We start from the raw sequence: 16,649 nt of genomic DNA, 5'->3' as shown, positions 1-16,649 counted from the left end.
TGCTACTTTTCATAAATGTTAATCTTTATTATTGCCTTAGCAGGAGACAAAATAATAATAATAATAATAATAATAACGATAAAATGAATACCTGTTTTCCAATGACCTATCAGCCTGACGCGGATAAGCGTTGGTAGCTATTTGTTTCTCCAGCTGCAGTTTTTATACAGTTTCTATCAAACTGAAAGGTATTTTTTTTTCCAGTAGCTGCTTATTTTAAATGTACAAAACCCTTGTGTGTAATTCCATTAGCTGCCCTACAGCATTGCAATCTACAGTTTCCCCGAGGCTGTTGTGAAATATTGATGAAATCCTTGCTTTTGTGGCTTCCTCTGATACACTAAACAGTTGTCTGATGTTAGTTGAACTTGAATGGATCTGTTCAGAGCTATATCAGCAGCGACTTCAAAGGCTGTAAGGCTGTTACAATTTTTTTTTAACAAACTGACGTTTCAAAGCCTTACCATGTGGCAATATATATATATACACACACACACACACACACACACACACACATACACACACCCAAGTTCATATTAAATAAACCATATAATGACAGGCGTCATTATGACGCATGCATCCTCCCTGTATTGACACCCACAGATATAGATATATTTTTTAAAAACTATTTATATTTATATCTTCCCCCCTCCCACACACAAAAAAGAATAGCCCAGAATTAGAAAATAGGGGAAATGTTAAATAGGGCTGTCTTGAGACGTTTTGCTTCTTGAGGAGGAGCAGTAAATCAGGGGTCAGCAAACTTTTTCAGCAGGGGGCCGGTCCACTGTCCCTCAGACCTTGTGGGGGGCTGGACTATATTTTGAAAAAGAAGAAGAACGAATTCCTATGCCCCACAAGAGATGCATTTTAAATAAAAGGACACATTCTACTCATGTAAAAACACGCTGATTCCCGAACCATCTGTGGGCCGGATTTAGAAGGGGATTGGGCTGGATCCGGCCCCCGGGCCTTAGTTTGCCTACCCATGCAATAAGTGATCCCTAAACACACACAGAGAGAGGCCCTAAGTCAAGGTGGACATCTCTGTTTGGTAGCAGCTGGGGCAGGAAATCTCTCTTTCTGAATGGTCAGGTGGGGGGGGGGCAGAAAGATTACTGCATGGGCCACAGGAGGCCCCACTCACTGACAGCAAAACTGGCTCAGGATCCCGGGATAGCTCAGGCCCTTCCGACCCTCAGAACACCCTATTTCGGGTTGTTTGGATTGTTCCCACTAGTGACCCTCCCACTAGACACCTGGGTAGAAAGGATGCTTCCATTCTTTCCAGCCCAATTTGCTGCATATTTGTGAAACCTTAAGACTACCTAGCTGAAGAGGCTGCCTGGCTTATGGTTGTTGTTTTATCACTTATTAAATTTACATACCTCGTTCAAAGATCACAGGGCAGTTTAAAAAAACACAAAACACATACACACCATAGCTGTCAAGCATCCCTTATTTGGCGGGACAGTCCCTTATCCCAGCGCCATGTCCCGCTGCTGTCCCTTATTGATGATGTCCCTTAAATAAGCTACTGAAGGTAATGGGGCCCTTTCTATGTCCAGCTGTCCTTTGTCAACAACAAATCATTGCTGTTTTTTGTGTTGAATATATGCTATATGGTAATTTATGGACCTAATAGGTATCTAAAGCCATTTGCATGCAACAAAATATGTATTTTATCAAAGTAATTGTTGATCCCTTATTTTGGCTGCTGATCCCTTATTTTTGAGGCTGCTGGTCCCTTATTTTCAAATCTTTAAGTTGACAGCTATGATACACACACACACACACACACACACACACACACCATAACTGCCCCCCACCCTGCCCCCCACCCAACAGCCACGCACCCACACTTCAAAGGTCATAGATGGTTTCACAGCCAAAGGCTTGGCTTGAAGAGGAATGTTTTCACCTGGCACCTAAAAATATGTAATGAGACTCCCTAGGGAGTGCATTTCACAAAGCACTGCAGAAGTTGCTATTCTTGCTTGCTTTTTGTGGAGTTTTTTTATTATTATTTCTAAAATTAAATGTTTGGGCTCTGTGCCTGTCTGGATGTCACTAACAGATTCCTCATCCTTTCCAAAACTTGGAAGAGATTCTCCTTAATCTCAGATGTAAGAGGCTGGTTATGTTTACTCTGGTATGATATATTCTGCACATGAGCAGAAATTACTACTTTGCATTTTTAGGATCGAGCTCTGCATTGCCCATATGTTCTGCTGTGCTGTGGTGTGCCCTGGATCAAATGAAAAGGGGGGAAAGTCTTATTGGTTGGAATACCTTGTTCTTTTAGTTTAGAGTGGGGGAGGGGTGTTTCGGGCAATGAAAAGTTAAACTGATTTTTCTGTGTGTAAGAGAACTGCACGCAACTGGAAGCAAGTGCTTCTCACATTTTGAAAGTTGTGGTGTGTGTGTGTTTATTTTTTGACAGTGCATTTGTAGGTGTCACCAACACATGGATACTAAAACGTATGTCATGTGGTATGCCTTACTTTCTAAATAAGAGGTATGGAGTCAATCTTGTCTGAAAATCCTACTTGGACTCTTTCACTTGGAAACTGTTCCCCAGTCTGCAGATATGCAGAAAATAATTGCTGCTTCTTGTTTTTTAGTGAGTAGACAGTGACTCTCTGCACATGAGCTATGGCACATTTTCCAAATTAAGTGTTGTACAAGCCCTAGATTGTGATGAAAACAGCAAGGTTAAAAATTGCAGCCCTACCTGGTCAAAATGTTATCAGCTGCCACTGATGGTAACTATTCTTATTCCATTCTAAATCTATTGTTCTAATGTAAATTGATACCAATAGCAGTAGAGGGCAATACAGGAGAGGACACAATATATGCTTCACAACTGGAGCAATTATGCTTAGTTACAGCATTGGCTTTTCTGAAAGTATCTCCTCCTGAAGCTCATGCAAGCAATTTCACTTAAAGAAAGAAAGAAAAAACCACCCAAAATTACTCTTGGATTTATATGCCTTTTTTAAAAAAGAGGATAGCTGGTCTGTTGCATGATCTGTGGTTTACAAAATTGTGGCTCAGCTCAAGAACAGCATTGCCAAAATTCCCATTGACAAACCCTATTGTTGGTCAAGTCTTTGAGGAAGGGCTGTAGCCCAGTAGCAGAACATCTGCCTTGGATGCAGAAGGTTGCCAGTTCAGTCCCCAGGTAGGACTGGGAGAGATTTTTTTCAAAGTGCTGGAGAGCCGTCATTGCAGAGGATACTGAACTAGATGGACCAATGGTCTGGTTCAGTATGAGCTGGCTTTCCGCTTTCCCGTGTTGTAGCTTTGACTCTGGCAGGCAGCTGTCGTGTTTTTCTGTGGACATAATAATTAAGAATAGCCTCCCGGTTGTGGCTCTCTCTCTTTCTCTCCTTCTGCCTGGAGGCTCCCCCTTGTGGATAATAAGTTGTCTGTGGAGCGTGAACAGACTCAAGAATGTTTTGCATGGCACAACCTGGGGAGCAGGAAGGTGTGACTTGCCACAACAGGAAGGGAAAAAGGCAGAGGCAGCAGTCAAGGTCACTACATACCCTTACCTCTTCGTGCAACCAGGTTCAAAACAGACTAGAGTATAACTGTGACAGTTGCACATCAATAGCCGCTCTTAGGATTTATTGATATTGCAGCATCTGTGTACTGGGCACTTCATGAACAACAACAGCAGCAGCAGCAAAAAAAATCCCTGCCCCTGAAGAGCTTACAGTTTAAACACTGACCGTGGAGGAAGACAATAAAGGGAAGGACAAGTTAACGAGGGTTGGAAATTCAGAAATGCAGCTGCATACATGCCTACTCAGAAGTAAGTCTCATTGAATTCAGTGGAGCTTACTTTCCCAGTAAGTGTGTGCGAGAGTTAGTTCTGGAAATGAATAGCTTAGGAGTGTGTACAAACATACCTGGACATGGGAAGGGATAGGAGTTGGTTTGTTTAAGGGGCTTCTGTTTTCACCCAGGTTATAATAACCTTAATCAGTTGATCAAGTAAGTCTTAATACATTAAATTGGATGCATTGCTTTTGCTTGAGGCTCAGTGATGTCTTCCATCAGCTTTGGCTGGTCACCCAGCTGTGGCCCTATCTGGACAGGGATAGCCTAATTTCTGGTGTCTATGCTCTGGTAACCTCTCTAACTTAGATTACTGCAGCACATTGTACAGGGCGCTGCCCCTGAAGACAGTTCAGAAGCTTCAGCTGATGCAGAATTCAGTGGCCAAGATAGTCATCAGGGCAAGATGGTTTAAGCATGTAACACCAATCCTGGCCCAACTTCACTGGCTGCTAATGAGTTTCTGGGCCTAATTCAAAGTGCTGGTTTTGACCTATAAAGCCTTAAATGGCATAGGACCACAATACTTCAAGCACCACCTCTCCCCATCTGAACTGACCCAGATCCTGCAATCATCATCTGAGACCCTTCCTCATGTGCCTCCCCCACGAGAGCTCCGGAGGGTGGCAACACAGGAAAGGGCCTTTTCTGTGGTGGCTCCCTGCTTGTGGAATTCTCTCCCTAGGGAGGCTTGCCTGGAGCCTTCATTACCTATCTTTAATCAAACATTCCTCTTCTCCGAGGCCTTTGGCTAATTATGCAATCTATGGCCATTGAAACTGTGAATGGGGAGAGTTGTTGTTTTCGTTTGTTATAACGATGTGTGCAGTATTTGTGTGTGTTTTTACACTGCAAACCGCCCTGTGATCCTAGGTGTTTAAAATGATAAAATAATCAATAATGATCAAACAGTTTGAAAGAAAAGTAATATTCATGGGGTTCTTTAATTTAAAAAATCAGTGTTAGAGAACGAACTATCTATCTATCTATCATCTATGGTAAAATACAATAAGAATCAAACTAGTCTACAGAAAAAGAATATTTTTAAAAAACACAAAAATAAAAAGCAAGAGAAGAGAAAGAGAGAAATACTTGTAAGGCCCTTGACCATATTTATATCATATATATCCTGTCATCCACATACAGAAAGGTAGACTCTTGCATCTCCCACCTGGGAACCCTATGTCTTTTCAGATCTTGTTGGATTCCATCAATCCCAGTCATCATGGCCAATGGCCAGAGACTATGAGCAACATCTGGAGAGTCCCAGGTCCTCAACCACTGTTTTAGATGGTGCATGTGTGAGTCTTATCAGGAACCAGTTTAGAGGAGGCTTTCCATTCTGTGTATTCTGTGTATTCTTTCCATTTGATGTATTATAGTATTTTAATATTTTTTTGGAAGCAGCCCAGAGTGGCTGGGGAAGCCCAGCCAGATGGGCGGGGTATAAATAATAAATTATTATTATTATTATTATTATTATTATTATTATTATGTGTCAGAGGGAAAGCGATGCTTCTTTCAAAATGGTGCCTGCAGGCAGCAATTTTTATAAGTACCTATATTTAAAATACTTAACATTCTTTTTTAAAAACAACAACAATCCTAAAACATGCTGTCTGATTAATCAGTGTGTTAAAAAGCTTTTTAATTAATCGAAATGAGATTGCAGTCCTCCTTTCCCCAACTTCACAGGGGGAGCCCAGCTTTCCCCAGTTTTATAATGTAAATGGCAGGCGTACTTAATGGGCCACAGGAGCTCTGATAAGTATCTTGACTTTAGCAACTGTTAACAAGTGTGTCTGTCTTGCCTCACCAACCAAAAAATGACAGAAAGTAGCAGTCATTTATAAAATAGACACACAGCACAGTTCTATATAACCACTTACCTGGGGGTAAGCCTTATTGAACATAATGGGACTTAAAATAGACATGTCTGGGATTGCAGCGTAAGAGCCAAATCTTTAAAACATCCGCTGTAAGAAATCTGTTTTCAAAGCCAACCTAAACGCAGGCAATAAAAGGAGCCAGAAATGCCTTCGCAATGAAGTCGTTCCACATTTTGACCACCACAGCCAGAACAATTGTACCTATCTGCTACCACCTCCATTGTCGAAAGGGCAGATAGAATGGCTCCGATGCGTTTTATTTCCTTCAGCCACTATTCATCTCGTAAGTGTACTGCAACTTTATCCTTACAACAACCCTGTGAGGTAGATTAGGCTGCTAGATAGTGACTTGGCCCAAGGACACCCAATGAGCTTCATGGCTCAATACGGTTTTGGTTTCCCTGAGTTCAGGGCCACTTTCACACCATACGTTTAAGGGACTATGATACCTCTTGAAACAGTCATGGCTTCCCCCAAAGAATTCTGGGAGCTGTAGTTTGCTAAGGGGGCCGAGAGCTGTTAGGAGACACCTAAAAGAGCTACAATCTCCAGAGTTCTCCCATGAAGAGGGATTGGTTGTTAAACCACTTCCAGAATTCTTTGGGGAAAGCCATGACTGCTTAATGTGGCATGCATGGTGTGAATGTGGCCTTAGTCTGACACTCTAATCACTACAAGAAAAATGATGTTATTTTCCAAGTCGGGTTTTATGGAAGGAGGCGACTGCTGAAATAGTCTGGCTCCCGACCATTTAGAGCTTCCTAAGGGTGAATTTCACACCTTATTTTTTTGTTATTCATTGGCAACATTTCTGTTTTTTTCAACACAGATATTCATGAAGCAGTTTACATGCCACAAAACAATTTCTAACTGTGGTTGCAGCGCAGCTTCATGAGCGCCAATGCTGTGTTCATAAGAACACATGAAGAGCTTTGCCAGATCAGACTAGGGGCCTTTCTAGTCCAGTATATTGTTTCCCATCGTACTTAAACAGAGGCTCCTGGGAAAGTCTACAATTGGGGCATGAGCACAATGGCCCGCTCTTGCTGTTCTTCCTAGTGACTGGTACTCAGGGAGGTAGTATATAGCCTAAACTAGGGACCATGGATCATCTTTGTTGTTTAGTCGTGTCCGACTCTTCGTGACCCCATGGATCAGAGCACACCAGGCCCTCCTGTCTTCCACTGCCTCCTGCAGTTTGGTCAAACTCATGTTTGTATCTTCAAGAACACTCTTCAACCATCTCATCCTCTGTCATCCCCTTCTCCTTGTGCCCTCAATCTTTCCCAACATCAAGGTCTTTTCCAGGGAGTCTTTTCTTCTCATGAGGTGGCCAAAGTATTGGAGCCTCACCTTCACAATCTGTCCTTCCAGTGAGCACTCAGGGCTGATTTCCTTAAGAATGGATACGTTTGATCTTCTTGCAGTCCATGGGAGGCTCAAGAGTCTCCTCCAGCACCATAATTCAAAAGCATCAATTCTTCGGCGATCAGCCTTCTTTATGCTCCAGCTCTCACTTCCATACATCACTACTGGGAAAACCATAGCTTTAACTATACGGACCTTTGTTGGCAAGGTGATGTCTCTGCTTGGATCGTCTTATCCTCCCTAAATTGGCCTGATCCCTCTTTATGGCTGTCTGAATTGGTGGCCATCATCACGTCTTGTGGGAGTGAATTCCACACTCTAACAGTGCTGGTAGCAGCCAGCACAGTAAGGCTCCATTGCTTATCTGGCTTCCTAAAGCAGAGATTACTGGGAACTGGGAGCAGGAGGGGCAAGGGGGCTGAGGTTGTGGGGCAGGGGCTCATGCTGCCCTGCCACCTCGCCTGTCCCCCACTCTGTTACCAGCAGTGAACTTGGGAAGCCATGTAAGCAATGCCCGCCCCCCCCCAAAAAAAAGAACCTCTGCTCCATGACTGCTACTGAACTGCATGAAAAATTCCTTCCATTGATATGTCCTTAATTCCCCAACACTGAGCATCATTGAATAACCGTAGTGCACAGTGTAATGAGACAGGGAGTGAAAAACGTCCCTCTATACATGGGAAAATTTAAACACCTCTGCAATGCCCCCACCCTACCCCAAATCCCATTTTACACACACCACATTGGAATAGAAGTGGGGATGTTTTGCTGCTGAATGGTTTCTTACTCCCAGGTTAATGTGAACAGGATTGCAGCCACGGAAGAGTAAAAACTGGGCTTTCCACCAGAGCTAGTTTATCTTTACTCCTCCTCTTCCAAAAAAACAAAAAAGCAAACGAACATGATGGATCTGCAACCATGAACTACAACAATGAACCAGGTTGGGATTTGCGTTTGGATAGCTAATGTAGTTAGACGTTTTCAAGAGAAGTGGTCATTATCCATTATCTGCATGAAATATTTTAAAGAAAGAAAACAGTCTCATGCCAAAAAGAGGGAGGAAAAAAAACAACAACAAAAAGATATTCCTTCCAGAAGCAAAGGAAACAAGATCACCTCCAAGCGCTGTGAGATTGCTTTCGTTGCAATGTTATTTTAAGAGGAATTGGGATATATGAATGAAAAAATGCAGATGGCATATGGGCTTTGTATGGATTAGCAGCGTTATTTTGGAGGACAATGATTCACTGTCCCATTTCTTGGCCAAAACGAAATTTTCCAGACTTGGAAAGAGCCATGTATGCATATATTTTAAGAAATCTTGCTATATGTGGAAAAAGAGAGTCTATATGACTGAAAATAGCAGTTGTCTGTGTTTTCTTTTTCTTTTTAACCCAACAGAAAAAGTGTATGTTTCAAAAACAAAGAAGAAAAATTAGGCCCTGCTCATTAAAATGCAGAAATGAAATGTTATATGCTCAAACTGTAAACTAATTCAGCTGAAGTACTATGATTTAAACTGATTAACTGCTTGATCCTACGAGCTGCTTAGTCAGGACCAGTGGCGCAGATGTGGTACAAAGACCCGAGGGTGAAAGAACAGCATGAACTGTGGGACACTGAACACATTGCATGGCTCCAGGAAGGGAGGTTCTGTAGCACCATCACAGTAGCCCAGCCCAGATCCAATCCAAGTACATGAGACCTGGCCATGGCCACGCATGCATTCGTTGCAGCTAAACTGGATTACTGTAGCACATTCCACACCAGGCTGCCCTTGAAGACTGTTCGTAAATTTCAATGAATGCGGAATGTTGCTGTTAAAACCTTGGTGTCAAATGATCCCTTGCGATATTAGCTTCGTCAGGGTTGCTGGTCTGAACGAAATTCAAACAGCTGGCCATTACCTTCAAAGTCCTAAATGGCAGGAGGCCAAATTACCTAAATGAATGCACGGGTCTGGCAGCACTCTAAGATGAAACCTACGGCTGGGAGTAATGCATAAGAAGGACTTTTCTGTACTGGTGCTTGATGTCTGAAACTCCCTGCCACCGGAGGGTAGACTGTCTCCTTCCTTGCTAGTGTCCCACCATTATTTGAGAACTTTTGATGTCCATGCTGCTTAGATTTCTCCAAACTTTTAATCCAGCCTAGAACTCTTAGTTTTTTTTAATTTTTTGTAAAGAGTATCTTGCTGTCTCCCTGCCCAGGCTGCCCTTATTTCGTTAGGGGTTTGTCAGTTTATTGGTGGTTTGTAATTTGCATCTTGCATCTGCCGCACTGGGCACAGTGCCTTTTAGCCCATCCAGAGGAACGAAACACATCTGGAATCTTATTTCTACACCCAGATTGCCCTTGCATTTTGGGGCAATAAACTGATTGCGTATAATGGCCTTAATTTGTTACTTAGGGTTGCCACCATGTGGCTGACATATGTAGATTTTTAAAATAATAATAATAAAAAATATGTAAGTTGCTCTACCAGAATCTCTCCTGCTAATCAAGCGTTTTGATGAATTAATCTCCTGCGTTTCAATTTATATGAAGATTTACATATGGTGAAACCTTCTTATGGAAATCGCAGGGAGGATGCGACGCGCATTCATTAAGGCACCCTGAGTATCTGCATTTTAAAGGGCTTTGGCTGTCTTAAAGAAAATGCCCAAAACAAATGATTGGTTTAGGAAAACGTGAGTGCTTTTAAATACATGTTATTAAATAGCACACTTCTCTTTTTGCCTTTTCTCTTTCTTTCTTTTCCCTTCCTTTTTTGTTGCTGTTGCTGTTTAAAGGTTATTGGCATTTTTAAGCATTATTCAAATGGACTTCACCATCTGATGGTTGAACTTTGATGGTGCTTTCCAATCCGCTGCTTTCCCAATTTCGATGCCAACAAACAAGCAGTCTCAAAAGAGGGAAGGACCTCTCAGCACGAGTTCTTCTTCTGTAAAGGTTATAGTAAACATGTCAAAGCCTAATTAAGTAGAAAATGTTGTCTGTGTCGTGGGGGAGGGGTTGTAACTTACTTCTATCAGTCAGACCGTCTAAGAGGATATGCAATACCATGACGGGAAGAGAACAGCAAATTGAAGGGAGAAATGGCTTTTATTTCCCCCATAAAAGTAAAATCAGTATGGCCTCAAAGATAGATTTCAGGGTGCAATTCCAAAATCCAGAAGACAGGGCCACTGGAAGAGTTGAAACTCCTGCCAATGTGATGCCACCATCTTGCCTAGTTCTGAACCACATGCCCCTGATGGCTAACAGGTTAGGGGGTTTGCTATGGGTGCAGTTCTGAAACTTGCTACCTGCAAGAACCACATGGAGTGTGATTTCCATAAGCAACCTTATCATGGTAGTAGCCACAGCTTCAGCCTCATTAAGGCAAGAGTAGTCAAGATGGCACCCTCCATAGATCGTATACGGCAACTTCCACAAGTCCCTTTACTGCTGAACATGGCAATTGTGGCTCATGGCCGTTGTCACCCACAACAGCTGGATTAGCTACCCATGAACTAAAGTATCATTTAAGTTGGGCCTGCTGTAACAAAGGTGGGGAAGGAATTCTGCCTAAAACTAAGACTGTTCTAAACAGGGGTCGGAAGAAGCTGGAACAGGATCTAGTGATAGATCTCGGGGTGATTTTCAGTAGATCTGAAAACTGTCTTAACAATGGCAACAACACAATGATCTCCCCCAAAATTAGACTGTTGAAGAAAGCTTGGGGTCATCAGGAACAGATTTTTGGGTCAAAGGACTGTGAGCTTGGTGTGGTTCTGGTGCTCAAAACTAATCTATGTGTTCATGCAGCAGCTGCTCAGAGCTATTATGTTATTTAACTCTTACTGTGTCTTTCACACCTGGCTCCAGTTCTAAGTTCTAAATACAAAAAAAAGTAGATCCCACAAGCCTGACATCTGCCCTCCCCCGCCTTAGAACACCACTGTGAGATAGGCTGTGTACACACTCCCATTGTGTACACAGCATCCAGTGTGCTCTCATTGTTGGTTTGGGTGGTAGTGTACACACAAATATTTGTTACAATCCATATCTATCCTGTTATGTCCTGTGAAATACTGCATTTTGATGTGCTTTTCCCTAAAGCAGCTTCAATCCAAATTGAGAAAAGGAATGGCCTTGGAGCATTTTAAGCTAGTAAGATAGATTTGTGTTTAAATTTGACTTAGCCATGACTTAACTTAGCTCCCATTGAAATAAATGGGAACTAAAGACAACTAACCTAGTCTAGTTCTAACATCATATAAGGTAGATCAGTATATGTCCATGTCTAATAGATGGCTGAGCTGTCCAAATTCGCTATGTGTCTCCAAAGCTTCTCCATCTCAGTACAATACAAGCAGTGTCATTTATTCAAATGCCATATCAACTGGATGTACCCAAGGCCATTTGCGTAACCAAAATTATTCTCCATTCAGCAGGAGGTGTGGAGTTGTAAATTTTTATCTCTATGAATTGATCAGAAACTTTATGCTGTCTGCATAAAAATGTCAGAATCCCTTTATTTGGATTATGGGCTGTGATGTTAAAATAGATTATTGGCGGTACAAGGTTTTAAAAAAGAGAGAATAAGAAAATCTGTACACTGGCATAGAAAATATTATTCTAGTTTACCCATTTGGGTTTTCAACATATTTTAATAAGGATTAATAGATTATGCATGTCGCATATATCTCTATGTTATCTACATTAAGTACCACAAATATAGGTAGACATCCTCCTGAGTAAGGGGCCAGAATTACATTAGTTTCATTTTTTCTGAGCATCCTGAAATGTTTTATTAAGATCATCAAATGGCATAACATTGTTTTACCTTTGCATAACCCATAGAAACAAGAAAATCAGAGACTTTACCTCTTTTCCGTGGCCAGTTGTCATTTTCTGGAGCGGGTTGATATCCATTTGAGGGCATCATTTTAATGGGTCTTAAAATGATCTCACATATTAATTTTCTAACTGTTCCATTAAGGGGTGGTTAGAGCTATACTGTTGCAACAGGAAAATTATTAACTCAAAATCTCTAGAAGTTACAAAGAATTATGATCATCTGCCAATAAAAACCAACAAGCTTTGCCAGCTTTTTCACTCCTTGCGCTAACAGTCCATAAAACAGAAGGTTAAACCTAAATCCAGTAGGGAAAAGCAAATGCCAGAACTAGAGAAATGAATGTGCAGTGTTCTTTTTTATAATAATTTTTATTAATTTTTCATTAATAATAATCCAGTATGAGCCACATTAATACAATACCAAACCATAATACAATTAAAATTAATACAATTATTCCATTCCATTTTGGGTGACTTCCCATGTTCTGATTTTGTGCAGTGTTCTTGCTTATGCTGATGTTTCATGTATCGACGTTCCTTTTCAGGTTACGTCCAAGATGATGACTTGAAAGAGGAGGAAGACGTAAAAGAGGAGGAAGAGGATGACGACGAGAGCAACTCGACAGCTCGCCTTCAGGGCAGCAATGACCCTGGCACAGATGAAGAACATGATGCAGGCCCTGACCCAAAAGGTGGCTTTAGCTACCAGAACTCTCCAGTAAGTCATATCTCTAATCAGGATGTTGAAAACGAATCCCTGTTAAGTGATGCGAGTGACCAGGTGGCGGATATTAAAAGCCTTTGTTCTAGAGAGCCACAAGACCCCAAAGCCAATGCCCACCCCAAACTTCCCAGCGAAGCACATAGCTGCATGGATAAAATGACAGCGGTATACGCCAACATCCTTTCAGATTCTTACTGGACAGGTCTAGGACTCGGACTCAAGCTGTCCAACTCGGATAAGAGGGGCTGCGACAACAGGAACGGGGCAAGCAAAAGTGACTTTGATTGGCACCAAGACGCACTGACCAAGAGCCTGCAGCAGAGCTTACCAGCACGGCCTGTCTCCAAACCAAACCTTTTCAGCTCAGTCCAGCTCTACAGGCAAAGCAGCAAAATGTGCGGGACTGTATTCACCGGCGCCAGTAGGTTTCGGTGTAGGCAGTGCAGTGCTGCCTACGACACCCTGGTGGAGCTGACTGTCCACATGAACGAAAGTGGTCATTATCAAGATGACAACCATAAGAAAGACAAGCACAGGCCTGCCAGCTACTCCAAGCCCCGCAAAAGGGCCTTTCAGGACATGGATAAGGAAGATGCCCAGAAAGTCCTGAAATGCATGTTCTGCGGCGACTCCTTCGATTCCCTTCAAGATCTAAGCGTCCACATGATAAAAACAAAACACTACCAAAAAGTGCCTTTGAAGGAGCCGGTGCCTACCATTTCTTCCAAAATGGTAACTCCAGCTAAAAAACGTGTGTTTGACGTCAACAGGCCTTGTTCTCCAGACTCGACCACGGGGTCGTTTGCAGAGACCTTTTCTTCGCAGAAGAATGCAAACCTGCAGCTGTCCTCTAACAACCGCTACGGCTACCAAAACGGAGCCAGCTACACGTGGCAGTTTGAGGCATGCAAATCACAGATCCTCAAGTGCATGGAATGCGGGAGCTCGCACGACACGTTGCAGCAGCTCACCACGCACATGATGGTGACGGGCCACTTCTTGAAGGTCACAAGCTCAGCCTCCAAGAAAGGAAAGCAGCTTGTTTTGGATCCGCTGGCTGTGGAGAAGATGCAGTCGCTTTCCGAGGCGCCGGCTGGCGGCGATGGTCTGCACGTGAAGCCCTCCAGTAACGCGTCGACGGATTCTGCAGCTCCTGCTTTGGAGCTGAAGAAAGAAAGGAAGCAAAACAAAATGGAGGAAGTGAGCAAAGACGAGAAAGTGGTGAAGAATGAAGACTACGAAGACACTTTTCAGAAACCGCTGGACCCTACGATAAAATACCAGTATCTTCGGGAGGAAGACCTGGAAGATGCTTCCAAAGGTGGTGGAGACATTTTGAAGTCTTTGGAAAACACAGTCACCACTGCCATCAATAAAGCTCAGAATGGAGCACCCAGCTGGAGTGCGTATCCTAGTATCCATGCAGCTTATCAGCTTTCAGAAGGAGCAAAGCCTTCCTTACCAGTGGGGTCCCAGGTGCTGCAAGTTAGGCCAACGGTCACGAATAAGCTGAGGCCTATTGCTCCAAAATGGAAAGTAATGCCTCTGGTTCCTATCTCAGCTAACATGGCCCAATGCACTCAAGTGAAGAAGGAAGGAGACACCAAAAAGGAAGCACAAAAGGACCATGTTAAAGAGGGCAACAAAGTTGTGGATGCAGCCCCTGCCTGTCAAAATGAAGGTCACTCTCCCCCTCAAGCTGAGGTGTGTGTAGAGCCTAAAAATCCAGAGCCAAGTCCTTTGAAAGAAGAGGACAAGGCAAAAGATGAGGAGGAGAAAGACAAAACAAATGCAAAGGAATCGGCACCATCAGCTCTTACCAATGGGTGCACTACTTCTAACCACTCCTCTGAGCTGCCTTGTCTAAACCCTCTGAGCGCTCTGCAGTCTGTGCTGAATAACCACTTGGGCAAAGCCAACGAGCCTTTGAGACCTCAGTCCAACACCAGCCCCAGTTCAAGTGCAGTCTCTATGTTCCACAAACCTAATTTAAACATGATGGAGAAGCCAGTTCTGTCTCCCACCCCAGCACCAACGAAACCTGCAACCGTTACATCCAGGCATTATGTGTTCGAAAACAGCGATCAGCCAATAGACCTGACCAAATCTAAAAGCAAGAAGGGAGAGTCTGTTCAAGCACAATCTTGCACTTCCCCACCTCAGAAACACGCCCTGTCTGACATTGCAGACATGGTCAAAGTTCTCCCCAAAGCTACGACGCCAAAACCTGCTGCCTCGTCCAGAATACCATCGATGAAACTGGAAATGGATGTCCGGCGTTTTGAAGATGTCTCAACAGAAGTCTCCACGTTGCACAAAAGAAAGGGAAGGCAGTCCAACTGGAATCCTCAACATCTCCTCATTTTGCAAGCTCAGTTTGCTTCCAGCCTTTTCCAAACTTCTGAAGGTAAATATTTATTGTCAGACTTGGGTCCTCAAGAACGCATGCAGATTTCCAAATTTACTGGACTGTCCATGACTACGATCAGCCATTGGTTGGCAAATGTCAAGTACCAACTCAGAAAAACTGGAGGGACAAAGTTTCTGAAAAACATGGATAAAGGGCACCCCATCTTTTATTGCAGTGACTGTGCATCTCAGTTTAGAACCCCGTCAACGTACATCAACCATTTAGAATCCCATCTAGGTTTCCAAATGAAAGACATGAACAAGCTGGCTGTGGAGCAGCAAACCAAGGTAGAACAAGAAATCTCCAGAATTTCAGTTCAAAGGTCTCCTGAAACAATAGCTGGAGAAGAGGACACAGACTCTAAGTTCAAATGTAAGTTGTGCTCTCGGACATTTGTGAGCAAACATGCAGTAAAACTTCATCTAAGCAAAACACACAGCAAGTCGCCAGAACACCATTCACAGTTTGTAGCAGAAGTGGATGAAGAATAACTCCTAAGGTATGCATGCCTTAACTGCAAAATGAGCTTAAATATTATGTTTATCAAAGGAAGGCTCTCAAAGCACTTCTGCTTTCATAAAACAATTGTGTTTTCCAGGATGCCCATTTCTTTCCGGACAGCGGCTCCTCTGCCTGTAACTGCGGCATGATGGGACAAATCTAAGAGGTTCAACTGCTTCCATGATGGGGAAAACTTTGCTTTTTTTGCATTTTGCTCAGCCATGCTGCTGTTAAAGGCACAGGAACCGCTGCCAAGAAAAAAATTGGCAACCTCGTTTGCTGTTGACACTATGTTCCCACTTAGCTATCCAGTCCATTAATCTTGCATTTGAAAAGCAAAGCATGACGAACACTTCACTCTAATGGCTTCTATTGAAATTGTATTTGCTTGTAATATTTTAAGCATCTGTGTCACCCTTTTGTCCCATAATCTGCACAGAGGAGTGGGAGTCACAGCAACTCGGATGGCGTTGTCATGTGTTTTCAGTGTCATTTCAGACATGGATTGCCACATTTGATGATGATTTCCTTATGGTTTCAAGGACCTCTTTCACTGCTTCTCCTTACACTGCCCATTTGATTTGTGCATCAGGTCTGTCTAAATCAGAGGAGGCTAACCTGTGATACCCCCCCCCCGATGTTGCTCAACTACAACTCCCATCACCCCAACCATTGACCATGTGACTGATGTGAGCTGGAGTGCAACAACATCTGGGGGACAACAGGCTAGCAATCCCAGTCTATATCCTTTTGTCCCGTAAGACCTCCAACAGCCTCCTTATTTGTTCTGATGCAATGTAAGGTGGGATGTCCAAAGCACAGTCGTTGGGTGCATACCATGTTCAATCACTGTTAGTCTCCATGAGTACTGGGGTTAGATGGAACAATGGTCCAATTCATCACAAGGCAGCTTCATGTGGTCCCATGGCTTACCACGACGCCAAGGGATCATACTCTCTTGTAAACGGACTCTCTGCAAATGAGCTCCCAAAGGTTTTAAAGCTACAAAAAAAAATATGCCTACATCCAAGCAGCCTTTGGAGGGGAAAGAGCTCAATGAGGAAGA

The 16,649-nt window shown here is 43.1% G+C and overlaps 1 protein-coding gene across 2 annotated transcripts in view; it reads left to right on the top strand.

Moving 5' to 3' along the window:
- TSHZ2 (teashirt zinc finger homeobox 2) overlaps positions 1-16,649 on the top strand; it is a 341,580-nt gene that overhangs the window by 211,800 nt on the left and 113,131 nt on the right. For both annotated transcript variants that reach the window (XM_079979009.1, XM_079979010.1), the window contains exon 2: positions 12,494-15,581. In XM_079979009.1, the coding sequence (XP_079835135.1) occupies positions 12,494-15,573 (3,080 nt within the window). In that variant the 3' untranslated portion in view covers positions 15,574-15,581. The remainder of the gene's footprint in view (positions 1-12,493; positions 15,582-16,649) is intronic.

This window comes from Podarcis cretensis, assembly GCF_951804945.1.
Source record: "Podarcis cretensis genome assembly, chromosome: 6".
Lineage (NCBI taxonomy): Eukaryota > Metazoa > Chordata > Lepidosauria > Squamata > Lacertidae > Podarcis > Podarcis cretensis.
This window is presented reverse-complemented; position numbering and strand designations above follow the sequence as displayed.